At 38.9% G+C, this 17,346-nt stretch overlaps 1 protein-coding gene across 9 annotated transcripts in view; it reads right to left on the reverse strand.

The window, feature by feature from the left end:
• SHANK2 (SH3 and multiple ankyrin repeat domains 2) overlaps positions 1 to 17,346 on the reverse strand; it is a 354,838-nt gene that overhangs the window by 143,792 nt on the left and 193,700 nt on the right. For all 9 annotated transcript variants that reach the window (XM_037402231.1, XM_037402233.1, XM_037402227.1 and 6 more), the window contains one exon: positions 15,689 to 15,764. In XM_037402231.1, the coding sequence (XP_037258128.1) occupies positions 15,689 to 15,764 (76 nt within the window). The remainder of the gene's footprint in view (positions 1 to 15,688; positions 15,765 to 17,346) is intronic.

Here is a 17,346-nt window from a genome sequence, read left to right on the forward strand (position 1 = left end):
TATGCATTTCTTCAAAAACCCCAGGGACGGTGACCCCACCACCCCCTGGGCAGCCTGTCCCAGTGCCTGACCACCCTCCCAGTGACGACATTTTCCCTGACACCCACCCTGAACCTCCCCTGGTGCCACCTGAGGCCATTCCCTCTTGTCCTGTTGCTGTTCCCTGGGAGCAGAGACCAACCCCCGCAGCCCACAGCCCCCGCCAGGCAGCTGTCGGGAGCCATCAGGTCCCCCCTGACCCCCAGCCCCTTCCCCAGCTTTGTTCTCCCTCTCTGGACACGCTCCAGCCCCTCCATGACCCCTGGCATGAGGGGCCCAGAGCTGAGCCCAGGGCTCGAGGGGCAGCCGCCCCAGTGCCCAGCACAGGGGGACAGGCACTGGCCCTGCTGGCCATGCTGGTTCGGCTACCAGCCAGGAGGCTGCTGGCCGCCGTGGCCACCTGGGCACACTGCTGGCTCACATCCAGCCAGCCATCAACCAGCACCCCAAGATCAATTCACCTGATCAACGTCAGCCATCTACACCTAAACACAAGTCACAGCGCCCTTTCACAGTCACCTAATGAAACAGGCATTAAAACAGGCATTAGCAAGTCACACACCTTCCTAATGTAGAGGTCTATGACTGTTCAGATTAAAAGTACAAAAACCAGCTATGATTTTCTTATCATGTACAGCACATTTATTGCATAAACTACCCAGTTTTAAACTTCAATTTAGACATTGAAAATGGGAATACTAAACTGCCAAAATTTTACAAAGTTTTGTGTTTTACGTGCAAGGGGGAGGGGAAAGGGAGGGGAAGGAGAAGCACAATATGAATTTTTGGTAATAAAATATACAAACTGATCCCTATTACTTGACCTACGTAAATACTTGTATTTACAGCTTACTAATATACTTTAGTCTTGTGCTACATAAGAACTCCATCACAGACTGTAAAGCAAAAATGTAGGTTTGAAAACATCAGACGTGTAGCCATTTCTTCTCATTTACATGCTAGCAGAAGGGGACCTGCAATAATCTTATGGTATGAGCAGTTCAAACTTGTTTAAAGCAATCACAGAAAGCAAATTGATTCTCTACACGCACCCCAGTGTTGCAGAGCTAAGAACCAGCAGCAGAAAAAGGATGGAAATAAACACGCACACAGAAATGAACCGAACTTGCAACCTCCACACCACTTTTCTCCCAGCAAACTCACTTTTGCATCCCTGAGAGAAAGGGGTGGAAGAGGGGGAAAGATGTTTAACCCCTGGCTGTTTGCAATATTGCTTTTTGTTTGCTTTGCCATGACAGAGTTCTTTTATCTCAATGTCAGACTGGACCTCTCCACTGAAGACATGCTGAAGGTCTGTTCACAGTCTACCTGATCTTGGCAGGCAAAGTGCTGCCAAATGTAAAAGTAGGTCAAAATTTCTCACAACGAGCCTTCCTGGCAGCATATGTTTCATCCTGAAGGCGTTGTAAATAACTTAGCAAGAGAATGCACACAGGTTATAGCTACCAGTGACAAAGGCGACATGAAATTACAAGCCCGTTCAGAGGTCTGAGCTCAAGCAACAGCAATAGGCATTTCTTCACAGATGCTTTGAGTACAGTTTCTGGGTTTCTGGCTCTTGAATGAGGCTGAACAGTCCCTGCTATCTGCGACACACTGAATTTCCATGAGTAAAATCCTTAAAGCCCATTTCTGTCCCACCTCAAACTGAAATTAAACAGCATCCATTCCAGAGATGAGTTTTCAGAATATTACTAGTTCCATATATTATGGTAATTAAATGAGTAATTTTAAAATCAATAGCTCATTACTTAAATAGGGCACACATTACTTTGACTTTGGACTGTGTTAAGTCCAAGATTCATTGCATACAAAGTTAAATGCAAAATACATGCTATCAAGTGGAGACTAGTTCCGCATGAAGTACAATCTTAAATACAGAAACTTCAGGCCAAAAAATCGGTCAGTCTGAAATCCCTTGTGCTTTATCCAAACACTAAATATTGGAAACATACTTGTGCATCGGTTCATGTAGCTTCTCTAACACATCAAGGCTCAAGAATTGTGCAGAGCTGTTAGATTTTCCGTAACTGTATAGTATAGACTTACTGATGGAGAAAGAGAAATAAAGGGATTTACCCATGGTCAGAGACACACCTGAGACTTGAACTCAGCACTGTTACACTCAACATAACAACCATAATTTGTGCAGACTTTTCAAGAGAGCAAGAATTTCTACTTTGCTAACAGCCCCTTACAACAATATTTGAGGAAGGAAGTAGAAATGTCAAGTCCTTCACAAAATCTGTATGAAGAAAATAAAGGCTAAAGCACAGGTTCCTGATTGAGGCAAAACCATGAAACCTAGTTTCCATTTCACAACTAGAATAACTACACCCACCCTGTCTTAAAAGCATGACTTACTCCAGAAGTTAAAATACTACATTACAGAGATGGAAACTATCAGGACCACAGAATATGTTTAGGCAAGTTTGTATCATGTGTATCATTAGTCATTTCTGAAAAACAGCAGAGCACACACCAATGGAAATGCTCATTATCTGGAAACAGAAACGGCTATTTGGTATATTGTCGATCTCTCCCTAAGGCAGAGAAAAAATGAATTTAAATAGGAATTATTTTCCTGATTCTCTCCAAGCATGCATCCCCTAGAAACATAACCCAAGTCTAACCTTTTCAGCTTTAAAAAGCTGGACTACAGCCTTCCAAGGCAGAAAAGTTATCTAACAGATCACACGTGAGATTCACACCACCCAAGTTATAATAAAACGAGTAGCCTTCTTAGCTCACAAACCATTCGGTCAGATTGGCTGCTTGCTCTATCCTGCAGTGAGAAGCTATTATCTTCAAGTTCACTTCTTTCAGTTGGCCAAGTAAAATCCAAATCTCTTCATCAGATCTCTTTTATGGCCTCTCCTCAGTGCTCTTGCAATTACAATCTCTTTGAGACATCTACTGAATTCACAGGTAGCTGCATGTTAGAAGGATCAAATCACAGCCCAACAATATAAGGGAATGCCCTTTTTTATACTTTGCCAAATGCAATAAAACAATATCTAAATCATTCTATAAATTTACATACGATGTCTGAAAGCAGTTGCACTAATTCCTTTCAGGCTAGAATAGTTAATTTATGGTGGTTACTTTCAAGCCCATAGAAGGGCATTCAGGAAATCTATTCAAGAAGAGCTCTTTACTGGATGTCCTGAAAGTCAATCCCTGTTAGAAGCACATAAAGAATGTTCCCTCCAAACACTTCCCTTTTTGGAGGAAGTTACCTGTCATGATACCTGCAAAATGAAAATGATGCTTACAGCAAATCTTATTGTACGTTTTAACAGATTTCCAGTGGAAAAAACTTTTGCTGTCATTGCTGGAAGGGATCAGCCTTACTATTTAGAGTCATCTATTGTAACAACTCCAGGAAAACTGGCTAATCCCAGTAAGTAAGGCCTTCAAGATTAAAGAAGGCTCTGCATGTGATTGCTCAGGTTTCTCAGGCATTGATCATCCGGACGTAGGTCTTACAGAAGAGCTTTCACAGCTCTTGTGCAACTTGTGGGACCACAATCGCTTGTTTATATACAGTCTTAAGAGAAATGATATTAAAATTGTTATTAAAAATCATGAGCTTAAAAAAAGAAAAGCTTTATTTCTCTATCTTAATTAATTTGTATTTTAAAAATAAAGAGTCAAATCAAGTACCACACACGACGAAGCAAATCTCAACATGAAACATTCAGGCAGGGGTCCTTCTAGTATAGAACATGGGAGTTTTATAATGCAGAGTCCTTCAAACCATTTCAGTCATGTTTGTATTTTGGGCTACAGCACATTCCACTTACACCTGATACTTAGTAGCAATTTTCAGTTGTAATTCTCAAGAATTTGGGCAGTATAAGCCTGCACTATGAAAATATTAATATTCATTGCTCACACTATGAGCCTTGAACAAACAGACTATACAAACACATACACATGTTTTAAGTAAATAGAATATTTATCCACCTGACTTTTTAGGTTTGTATTTTTTACCCCAAACCAGCTGCAGTTCCAGCCCCTGCTATTGCCACCAAACCATACAGAATTTTCTCCCTGTGTCTTAATATATAAATTATTTATACAAAAGGAATGATAATAATAATGACAGTAATAACAATAACAATAATAATAATAATAATAATAATAGCAGCTATTATTCTATATAGGGTTTTTTTAATCAATTTCCAAGATTTTTTGCCAAAGATGGTCAGCATCATCACAGACAACCACAGAAACACAGAAAAGAATGTGTTCAGGGTTAACAAATAGGACAAGTAACAAAGGTAGAACCAGGGAAGTAAATCCAGATCTAAGATAATGGTATGAGTGCACAAAAACATAACTATATGTAACAACAAAGGTTTTTTTCAGCTGATGCAGCATCTGAACTAGTCCATAAAGCTTGCTAATCAATCTCTGTGCATAGCTCAGAGTTAGCATCAGACAGGACTTTGACTTATTTTTCCTTCCTTTTTAGAGAGAGCCACCAGAACATACGCACAACCGTGCTGGGCTGGACATGTCCTTGGAGCCCAGCGTCCTGTCTCCGCCAAGGGCCAAAAGCAGAGAAGGACGTATGAGACAGACAAGCACATTTGGTGCTTCCCCAAAGTACTCCAGCAGCTCCCAAACAAGCTGTGCAACTTGTTCTTTGTCTTACTGAAAACCATTGTACACTGTATTCCCATCTTCTTCTACAGTTTTACCACCACACCTTGGCACGTGCAAATTCCATGGTAATACAGGGGATTATATCCACCTTCTTCAGGATCTCTCAATCCATGTTTCTGTAACACACTTTAGTCATGCTTTCAGTAAAACCACACACAAAAAAAAAGTGTTTTATTAATGCTTTCAAAATGTGTTACAAGCCCTTTAAGGTAGCAGTTTGGCATTACATGTCTTTATAACAAATTATTAAACTCACTATACACTTCAGTATCGTAACTTGATTTGCTCACTCAGCCATTCAGAGAGTCTAAGCATACTAAAGTCTAAACATAAATAACTTATGAAATAGGGGAAAGAGACTGGTGATTTCAGGACTAGTGATAACCATAAGTTTCAAATGAGTTTCAAGAGCTCCCTTAGGGTATCCACCACACCATTTGCTAGGATGAGCAGGAGGAATTATCACCCTCCTGTCCTGCCTGCCTTGGAAAGTAAACACAGCTCAAACCACAAGAAGTCTGTGCAAGCCTGACTGTTCATTTCAGCTTTACAGATGTCAAGTATTTCACTTAAAATTCTGCATTGTACGGAAGTGGACAGTGTGTCAATCATCAGTGTTAAAATTCCTGTAAAAATTTGATGACACTTTTGTATAAGGCATGTTACAAATAAGTTTCAAGTTCTGTCTCAGAACAAATGAGGTATTCACACAGGCATAGAGGAAAGTTTTTCTGAAAACATTTTCCCATTTTTTTTCCTCTTCAAGAGCTTTAAAAACACAATATAGAGTGAGAAACATTGATTTTCTAGGATTTTACTGAAAAGGCATTAAGTGGGGATTTCAACTGGAGTTTAACTTTCACATAACCCTTTAAAAAGCCCAACTCATCATATTATTTTGCAATCTCATTAACATAAAAAAGGAGGTGGCAACTCTACCTTTTTTCTGAAATATATTCTCCCCTCTCTCCATTTCTCTAATTACACTAAAGCCCTGAAGTTATTTTAAGCCTACCCCAAATTTTATTTACTTTTCTGCAAAACAGCTTGGGAAATGTCCATTTTAAGACATTCTTGTCTAACAGTACCATCATTTTCAGCAATTTTGTCAAAGTATGGCCCGTTTAGCACACAGCTTTAGTAGCAGTGAAAAATCACTGACTTTACAGACACCAGCTGATGAAGAGAAAGAGCTCTGCTTTATTTAAACTGGCTGTTATTCTTCTTAATTAAGTGAATGTTGAACTGGAACCTCTCCTTATTGCCCCCATTCCTTTGATGTTCAGCTATAGCTTGCTGATTGCACTGCTGTGTGCTCTCTGGAAACATGGAGCTTTTATTTTCTAAGTACTGGAGATGGGGTAAAAATTCAACTCAATTGAGTAACTAACTTCAGATGTGTAGAGTTTAATTTTAAGTGTATTTCAGAATTTATGACATTTGAAGAGTTTACAGCAGAGGTATTAAACCACCTCTGCTATAGCTACAACTGTTAAACCTGACAGTGCTACACTGTCAGTCTTTGCAGATGCTAGTTTAATAGAGCACACAATCTACTCAATACCAGCACTAGTTTTCAATTGTAGCATCAAAGTCTTAATTCTGAGACCTGTTATCTGTGTCCAACATGCTGCTTTTGTTTTATTTAAAAAATAGAGAAATGAGATGACACACAGGCAACAGTCTTTTCTCTAACTATGCAGCTACCATTATTTCCTAGTGCACATATTTAACCTGACATCCACTACTCTGCCGTTCACAATTCTGCTGTGAAATCAGTTGTAGTACAATGCTTTAAGGCAAATCTTTAAATCTATTAAAACAAATCTTTTGTTGATATATTTTAGTTTAAATTAAGCCTTCATTAGCCATTATTTCTCTAGAACATGGGATGAAATTTTACGTCACAGAGAGCAGGCACCCCCAGCAATATCACCAGCTATTCAATTGGTATATCTGCCAATCATTCAAAATCAAGCATCCCCACCTGCACGCCAAAACCTCTGAGGACGGAGCTAGCATCTGTCTCTTGGCTCAGCAAAAGAATAATAGTTTCAAAAGACTTGGATAAAGAATTGCTCTGTCTGCCAGGTTCTTGGCATTCATCAGCAATACAAGGTATGGGTTCAAGTCAAAGCAGTCTAACACACATGGGACTCAAGCCCAGATCTTCTTTATTCCAGGTGAAGACCTGCCACCAGCGATTGCTTGCTCTTTAGCAGGTCCCTCTTTGTAGGGTTTGACCCCACTCAATTTATAAAGAAGTACAATTCCAGCGCATCTGTTCTGTCCCAAGACAAAACAAGACATCCTCCTCCCACCAACCTTATGTTTTGCACAATGGAAGTGACCAGCTTTACTTTCTGATCTGTCAATAGTTTCTTCTTTTAAGAGGAAAAAAAGACCTATGCTGCCTGCCAGTCACCCTTACAATTTGCCTTGTAGATCAAATTCTGTAAATGCAACATATTTATGAAAATCTGGCTGGAAAAAGGAGAAAAGAAAAAAAAAAAAAAAAAGTGGTTTAAATCATTGCTCTGGTTTAAATCATTGCTCCCACTGGAGGAAAGCCCACAGCACGAGCTCAACAGTTATTTGTTCCTTTTGGTCTGCCAAAACTTAAAAATGCATCACTTAAAATCAGAGGCACCATATGTCAGCTTTTGCTCATCTAGTGATTAGGTGAGAGGAAGGCAGCCAAAGGTGTAGTGGGGCAGGGAATTAAAGGCCACATAGAGGAAGCTAAGTCATCATCGTGGAGGCTAGGAGACAGGACTATAAACCAGTAATTGTTAGAAACTTAATCATTCCTCTTTTCCCTGAAAAACAAACAGTTTAGTCTCCTGCTTTCTTCTCTCCTATCCTTGTGTCTAATTGTGTGGCTCCTGTTTCTAACTAACCTGGTATCACACCGTCAAAACTTTTTCTCAAAGTCCTCGCCTTCTGTCATTTCTGCTCCTTTTTCCTATATATTTTTTTAATTTTCTCTATTCTAATTTAGAAAACTTTATTCCTCCCCATGCACAGGACACAGGCTGCTGCTTTCAGTTCTGACATTTAAATCCATCCTGTCCTCCAGTATTGGGTCAGAGGAGTTACAGAGAAAATACTGCTGAGCTTGAGAGTCTCAGTAGCTGTGCAGGTAATGGCACATCTACCAAACCATGGCCCTTGCAATCAGGATCTTCTGTACCCATAGTTACGCAGTTAGGTTTTCACTAGCACTAGAGGTAGATCCTTGAAGCTTCTCCGAAAGAGTATTTTAATTTTAAATTTGGGAAATGCTATATTTTTTTTTCCAGCTTTGGCCTTGGAAAATGTGGGTCTTCCTTTGCTAATACTTTACCGCTAAAAATTTAAGTAAACTTCTAGCCCAGAAAATGTCTGATAAATTTTAGCCATTAGTTTCAAAACCATTAATTGCTAAAAGCAGGTTCTTAGTGAGGTGCTTTAAGCTAACTTCACTATGAAGGCAGCAAACAACTTTTAAATGTAGTTACAAATTCATGGAAACTCCTATCACCCACTGTATAATTTTGCATCTTAGTGTAATTTTAATAAACTTTAATATTGCATCTTCATGCAACTATGCTACATGTTTCAACAGAAAGATACTACAGTTCAGATACATACACCCTTTTAACCTCCTATGTTAGCAATTACTTTAAATATTTCCTGTAGTCACCAACGTAAAAAGCTCAGTTGTGGCAGCACACAACAGCAGGGGAGGCAAAGTGTGAAGTTGTTCATTAGCAAGTAAGATCATTTTCGTTAGAATTTAAATAACTTTAAATGAAAAATATCACATTTTACATCTCCACCTGTTCCACAAAATCTACAATGCCTTAATTACTGCTTAAATATATAGGTAATTTTCCAAATTGTATTAAATTATATTCTTCAAGTTAATGAGGCACCAGGTATTATAAATGAGCTACCTTCATCTTTCTGCCTTGCACATTAAGAGCAGTTCAGCGCTATCAGACTATTATACTCACAGTACAGGAATTAATTCAGGACTGGCACTAGTCAAGACCAACAAAATATCTTTAGAAACAATACACACACACACAAAATATTTCACACTGTTTTCTACAATTTGGTCAGTGCTGACTGTTCTCTATGCACAAAGGAACCAAGAGTATCACATATGCAGAGATCTTAAATCATTAAGATCTCAATGAGCATTCAGATGTAACCACATCACTGTATCATGTGGTTATACCTATACACCTATTGCATTACAACTCTAAGCATACTTAGATATTTTTCCTACCACCTCCTGGACAAAACCTGAGATATGTATGTATGCAAAAAAGTTAAAATACTACTGGCTTTATTCTTTCTATCAAAGGAGACAAAGAATTACGTTTAAAATCTATACCTGCAGCTATGAAGAACTGTAAAATCACCTTCAACTGTTATCAATGTATCCATCCCTAAATAAAGTCACAGAAATCATGAATTTATTGTTAAGAATGAACAGCATCCATTTTAATACCCTTACTCCAGTTCCTGCAAGAGATCAACCGAGCAGTACAAACTTCACAGAAAACATTAGTACAGCGGAATTGGTGCCATCCAACAGAAACCCCAAAAAAGTCAGTTATGTCAATGCAGAAAGACCTATTCTCCATGTAATGATACTTCTCTCAGTGTTTCCCTCACTGTTCCGCAGGCCTAGGGAGAGCCAACCTGAAAATGCGGCAAGTGGGATATAAAACCCAACACATAACAACAGCCCTTACACATTCCTTCAGTTTTTGTAAAGAACCGTTTGCCAGGATTTTGAAGATTGCTGCTGACACCTGCGCACAAGCAAGCGGCACTCTGCAAGCGCACATGCCAGATTCCCTGAAACGTGGAAACAGGGCCACTGCTAAGCATTACCAGGAACAGGTCCCTTAGCTGCCTGTCCAGCACTACACAGAACCATGGAATCACAGAATGGGTTGGGTTGGGAGGGACCTTAAGGATCATCTAGTCCATCCCCACCGCCAGGGGCTGGGGCACCTTCCACCAGACCAGGCTGCTCCAAGCCCCATCCAACCTAGCATGACGTAACTCATGGCTTGCAATGACCAGAATTCTACACAAGGTTTCCATTCATTTTAAATATATATATAAAGAGATGAATAACTGCATTTTTCCAGAAGGAAGACAATCTGTTTATGTAAAACAGCCACACAAAACCAGACAGCAAACCAGATGAAAGTATTTCTGCATCAAATTGAGAGCTTCCACCAAAGAAAGTTAATTACTGTGTAACACACCTAATGCTTAAACTATTAAGACAGCACCATTTACATCACAACTGTGGGACCAAGACTGAGGTATTCAACAGCTTCTGTTCTGTGGGTTAAAAGATAAAAAAAAGAAAAAAAAATAAAAAGCACTACACAGCATGCTGAATTACAGGGGTAGACAGCTTCAGCTGTGCCAAAGAGTCCTCTGAGCTGTCTAGGATTAAAGCTTAGACTGCTCTATCCGACAGTGCAGATGACAACAACAACAGAGAATCGCTGCAAAAAACAGCTGAGAAGAATCTCTCATTTTTCTTAGGTGTTTGCACATAAATCCGCTTTTGAGGAGTTGCTTCTGTCTGCTTCTACACTCATGAGACATGGATGCTGCCACCTGACTCCAAGTAGGAAGTTAATGAATTAAGGTTTTAATGAAGCTTTCTTACACATACCTCCCCAGACTACATAACCCAATTTTCCTCTTTTTCATCATCCAGAAAAACAGAACTAAAACCAGAAGGCAAATCAATTTGGTCTCATCATTAACTTTGTGGCAACAATCCTTTGAAAAAGGTTATTCATTATTACATACTCTCCCATGAACTTCTTAATACTGCTGTAGCCACAGGATGGCAAGAAAAGTCACCAGGAAAACATCTCCCATGCACTGATTAGCAGTGGCTAGCAAAAAAAACAAAAAGAAAAGTGAAAGTCAATTGTACTGTGAAGAAAGGGAAGACAGAATAGGCAGGAAATCTTACATTTATATTGTGTACTTCATAACTGCATTGAAGTTGGCACTCAATTATGCTATTGACTTTTGCTATTTCACTATTCTATTGGAGGTGGGAGGGAGATGATGCAATTATCGCACTAGTAAAAGTTTCCACTGTTATGTTCTAAAGTTTCCAAATCCATGAAGGCAACTGGATCATGGTTTCCACCAAATCAATTCTATAATTCCGTAGTACCTAAATTGCTCATGTTATTTTTGTCTCCAGAGTATGAAAACTAAGTTATCAGTTTATCATCAGCCACATCAAATTTTAAAAGGTGCTAACATTTTACATCTGAAATTAAACAACTAAATAACTTCACATATTTTAATTTGATAACTTAATTTTGTCTTCTGATTTTCATGACTGAACAGTTCACTATCCTGTCTTGAGAGTATTAATGAATTCCCTCACTTCTGTTAGAAAGCAGATAAAAATGTACCATTTTTAAAGGTTTACCATGTTTTTAATTTTTTAAAAAAGAAAGAATTCCAACATCCATTGTACACCTTAGCAATAATTCCTTTTATTAAACTGGAATTTGACATTGATGAAATAATTGATTTAAGGCCTAACTAGACTTGGAAGTGTTTGCTTTGCTGGTCACAATACTGCCCAGCCAGCCTAGACAAGACAGACCCAAACAAACTTTTTTTCCTAACAAACTCAACGGGATCCTTCCCCACCCCAGCTCTCAAAAACCATGTCCCATGGTTGCCTTGACCACTGCTGACCACAATAAAGGGAATACACAAAAATCCAGAGGTGGTCAAAGCAGTCTTACATTATCCCCTCGCAACTTTGATGGCATATCTGCTCTTCAGGACAAGGGGTAATGGTTTTAAACTAAAAGAGGGTAGCTTCAGACCAGATATAAGGAAGAAACGTATTACGATGAGGGTGGTGAAACACTGGAGCAGGTTGCGCAGAGAGGTGGTAGATGCCCCATCCATAGAAAAAAATTCTATGATTCTACGATTTTTCCGTGCCTGCTTTCTGCTCCTCTATGTGGCTCTATGGCACGTCAAGAAAGGACAGCCTCAGGCCATGGCGTCTTCTGGATTCTGACATACGGATGCTGCCTGGGGAACTCTGCCCATCTACATGCCACCTCAGCCTCCACAGCTGCAGCCCAGGACAAATGCCCAGGGACATGTATTTACTCCTCTTCATCCCACAGGAGCTCCTGTTAGCGTAAGAAACTTCACCCTCTCTCACATGTATGCCATTGCACAAAGTCTGTCCTTCCCTTCAACATTTGTTCATCTGCATCATATTAGAGGAAACTGAGTGAAAGTAATTAGTTCTTAAAAGGTTTTAATAAAATAGTAAAGGAATTCATCTAAAGGAATGTCAGCAGTAGCAGTGCATGACAGCTGCAAGAGACAACATCATCTTTGCATAACAGAATTAATGTATCCCATCAGCATTTAAAGCAGAAAATACATTAGACCTGGTAGACTCAAATATTATATTTCTATGATATTTAATGTCTATTTGTACTTGCAAGCAGGCCTTTCTACATATTAGTAAGTATACTACCCATCTTCCTGAAGTATTAACATATGGATAACTGATCTCTTATGCAAAACTGAAATAGGATTTAATGAACCTCCATTACTCAAGCTGCACATTTTCCTAAAGCTGAAAAATGCCAAGTACAATGTATTTTCCTGCATGTGAGTAAGCCCATTAATACAGATTTCTGAACAGAATGTTTCTACTCAGCAGTTTTGGCCCTTTGGAAGGGGGAAGGAAAAAGAGTAGGGAGCAGACACTTCCCTTCACTCCCCCACATCATCACCAGAAAGGAACTGGATCAGCTTTGTTAATATTTTGGTTTCAAAGCTATTAGTACATAGGCACAATTGCTTCTGACAAATGTTTATTAATCTGTTTTACTATATTCTTCCCCTACTTTGATAGGAAATGATACAAGAGAAAGTAATCAAAGCAGTATACATTTGGAAATATCAAGAATTGCTGTTAGTCTGACATTGTGTTTGCCTTTTTTAACAATTCCCCTCCCTGAAGAAGTCCATGCTAGGAATTAAACCTGTACGTACTAACAAGACATACTAATCTCCTAGCCAGATTCTTAAATGCAAATTCTTTTTCTCTAGCAGCAATACATAAGCACCAGTAAAATTACCATTTAGATGTGCAAAAAGCTGATTTGTAGCCTCAGTCATATATCTGAAACACAACTTTGTGTGCTATTAGGGTTTTAGGACAGCAAGTCCTCAAACTATTTTGTTTAGGAAAAAAGTATCATGTTTATGTTTATAAAGGATGAAAAAGGAAGTTTACCTTTCATCATGGCATATGTTCTGTAAATAAATCATTACAATAAATTATTATATGCACCTCAGAGAAACAAGTTTTTTTGTTTTCCAGCAACTAATTAGGTCTGGAAACTTGGACACCAAAACCTTTTTTTTTTTTTTTTTTTTTAGTTTTCCAAGTGTTATTTTATAAAAACTCTAAAATTTTTGCTACTTAAAAGTATGTTAAGCAAAGTCTATCTTTGCACTGTATTTCTTGGAATTTCCCCTTAATTCTATCCTCTCCTACCCTTCCCTCTCCACTTCCATGATTACTCTTCAAAACGGGTCCACTGGGTTTCAGATTCTCTGTGGAAACTAACCTTCAGTTTTCTTCAAAACTTCGCTTTACTCAGAAGCTACCAGAACTCTGTTGATTTTCCTCTTACTGCTCAGATATCGATGCCTGGATCAGGAACAATTGCAGACACACTTTATACCTAATTTCTCAATAATAAGACTGTACAAAAATTATCATTTCATCTGATAAAGTCTCCTGCTCAGCTGTAGTCCTGAATGAGATAATGTAAAATTTTTTGAGAGCTTTGCTGTTGCACTATACAAGCCCAATACCTTAGAAGGAAAAAAAAAACAAACAAACAAACAGCAACCTCCCCCACTTCCCCCCAAAACTCATTCACACTTTCTGTGACTTCCCAAAAGTAGAGAGCATAATCTGTTCGTCCCCAACAGCTCACTGGTTAAAATACATACTTAAGCACCACTGAGACCAGGTTCATGCCCTTGGTCTGAGCCATCCTGCTTTCAAAACAACCTTTCTAAACAACAGGGTACTGCCTGTTTCAGAAAGGCAGATGGCATTGTTCACTCCCAAGAATGGACCTGAATTTTCTTGGGAAAAGGACAACAAAAAATCCAAACGCTATAGAATCAGTAGCTACCTCCTCCCACCCCCCCCCCAGCCCCAAATAATAAAAATAAATAAAAACTAAAAAATGAAGAAAGCTTCACAGAACTGACATTTTCTAATGAAAAAATCTCTTGTTAAAAAGTAGCAGTACGTTTCCAAGTGGGACTATCTGGTATCTCTTAGGCAACGTGCTGTGGCCATAGCTTCTAGCTGTACAGAAACAACCCATCCATTAATGCTGAAACACAGAGACAAAGCTATGAATTTTACAGAATAATGATCACTCACAGAGTCTTGCAACAGGCAACTCTGCTCACTGGAAATGTAACCGGTAACCAGTGAGTTTACCCTGCAGAACAGGTATGTGTTTCCAGACTAACAGCTTCTCTTGACAACTTTATCATTATTCAGCTGTCCAGTCAATCACATCATTGTCCAACAGTGCAAAGCTCTGGTAACTTGGCTGATCATGGCAGGAGAATATGCAAGATGCTCAAATGGGGTTCTTCTATTTCTAAATCACAGCAGCAAGAGCCGATGCCCCATAGCACACCAGATACAGTAACAGGAAGATTCAAGCCACTGAGGCGGGATGATTGTATCTGACCCACAAGCCTGTGCTTCCTCCCACCATGTCATCAAACCGTCCCTCTTCATGCAACATTGCGCCACTCCTCTAAATCACAACTCAAGAGACCACAGATTTACTTTTTTTTTCCAATATTTATAGGCTGTATGCAGCAGACAAGCGGCAGGCCCCCTGCCTTTCAGTGCTCCGCACACCAGCTGTCAGGAACGCAGGACATCTTGGGCATCCAAACTGCTTCAGCTGACTTGAACTCCATCCTCCTTCCCCAAACTGTTTAACTGACATAAAAACTATGCAGGACCCTCAGAACAAGGATTAAGATCACATAACAAAACCAACAGTTAGCGTATTTTCTTTCTTTCTTTTTTTTCATAGTGTGCTACATGGAAGTCTGCCATCATTACTTTACACATTTCAGAATTCTACAAAAAAGGTGTTTTTCTTGAAAACAACAACAAAAAAAAAACCAACCCCAAGCTGTAATTAGACAGTCAGGAGAAAAGGTTAAGTCCAGGTTGCCACCACAATTTTCTCAAGAAGACACCAACAGCTGACAGGTTCTATGCTCTAGAAATCATCCTTTCTACCAGAAGTTGGCTGTACGTCTGATGTATACGCACGTGGGGCAAGAACTTACTTAAAAATCACGAATACTCAGCAGAAACTGCAAATAAATAATATAATTTCTAAATTCCTCATTTCTAACAGCCTATTTTCTACTTAGGATCTAAAGATACGGTTCAGAACAACAAATTACAGAATTTTATTTTGGTTTTCTTGTCAGCAAGTATGACTCTGTGAACAGATATAAAACGCCTGATCTTGTGAAGTATCCAACAACTTAAGTGGTCCTTGACTGTAGAAGCAGCTGGAATATACTGCTTCCGTGAAATGCTGATCTCTTTCACCACTCATGAAAACAAAATAGTGATACTCATTACACTTCATTACTCACTATTTTTGTAGACTCATCCCATATGAACAAAAGTAAGCTGTGATAAAAAACGATTTAGATGTAGAATGATATCTTGAGAAGCTCTGTTTAGTAATCTGCTTCCCTCTTCTCCCCAAAAGCCTCCACAAAATTGACAATTAAATAAAACCCAGAAAGGGTTTGTAAAGAGATTGCAACCAAAAAGAAAAATTCTTACCTTGAAGCATCAAAGCTGTCATAGGATCCAACTGTGTAGTGTCTGAAGAGTTTCTTTGTTCTATCTGTTCGAGTTTCTGTACAAAGAAAAGAGAACTTTTAATAATACTCCTTTATTTCTTAATCAAGTGCTGTTTGCAATTTCAAAATGGGTTTTCTGCTATATGTCAAGAAAAGAAAACTTATGGTACTACATAGAACCACAGAATGGCTGAGATTGGAAGGGGCCTCTGGAGGTGACCTTGTCCAACCCCGCTGTTCAGGCAGGGCCACCTACAGCTGGTTGCCCACGACCATGCCCAGATGGCTTTCGAGTATCTCTAGGGGGGGGAACTCCACAACCTCCCTGAGTAGCCTCTTCTAGTGCTCAGTCACACCCACAGTGAAATAGCATTTCCTTATGTTCCCTTACAGTGAGTTAACATAGTTTCAAAGCATTTTGAAAAAAAAATATTTTACTTTGGAATTGAGACATTCTTTTATCATATCACATACACATCAGTGAATAAGGGTAACTTCTTGCAGACCACGTATCATATAATTCACAAGTTTTAAAGTTCCACCCACATTCTCAGTAGCAAAACCTTTCAAGTCCAGTCTTTGGTTCTTTATAGCTTGGACTAAGAGGCAAAATACAAGAAAGAAAGAAGAAAAAACAGTAACAAGTTCCAGAAAGGTTGGGAAAACAGCCAAAAGAACACAAACCAGTGTTTTTTGTTTAAACTCACGCACATATGAATACAGAACTAGAGCTATTTCTATGATTTTATGAGACATATGGAAAATGGGGTAGGGGGAAAAGTAGCTGTCCACATTCACCGCCATCAATCAGATCTCACAGGAAATAGTGCTATGAAACATGAAGAACAACGGATTAAGATAAAGCAATGTATCTGCTAAAAAGCCATTTAAAACCTGAAATACATTAACATTTTGTATTTATGCCTTTTCTTAAGAAAAAACCCATCCATCCCACTGAAGCAGTTCCCACATCTAGTGGCTGCAGCATGAACTCGATCTCTAGGGCTATGAACATTATGTTCACAAGTATTTCTACAATTCACCAAGATGAACACTGGTTTAATATGGGTATAACAGTTAAAGCACTTAGTTCAGAACCGTATCTGTAGAACAACATGGCTAAACTCTCTTCCTCTAGGATTGGAAAGATGCTCTTCTTTATTGGTTTCAATGGGTACCTACAGGAGCACCAATAAATCAAGCACATGGTAAAGATGCAGAAGCTACTCCAGAATTTGGTGGCTTCGGTTTGCACAGCAAAGAGCATAAGCTAAAAGGCTTTCACTTTATGTATGTGTATGTATATCTATATAAAAAAATTACACTTCTAGGGAAGGACAAAAGGATTGTAGAGGAGGTAAGAATTCATTGTCACACTCTTCTTCAGAATGACAGGAAAACACACAGAAACTTACTTCCAAAAAGGCATTCAAATGAAGTAAATCTTTAACAAAAAAAAAAAAAAAAGAAACCTTCTTTGGTAGTTTTATGTATCGTAGCAATTGTTCAAACCTATCAATTTTCCAAGTCTTACTCAGCCTTTACCACAATATTTCAGCGTATTCATTTTTCCTCAGGCGAGTATCTTTAGTGCAGCCCCTTTCTACATGGTTTCTTCATTCAAGGGAAGATACTTAT

This window comes from Falco rusticolus, chromosome 10 (genome assembly GCF_015220075.1).
Source record: "Falco rusticolus isolate bFalRus1 chromosome 10, bFalRus1.pri, whole genome shotgun sequence".
Taxonomy (NCBI): domain Eukaryota; kingdom Metazoa; phylum Chordata; class Aves; order Falconiformes; family Falconidae; genus Falco; species Falco rusticolus.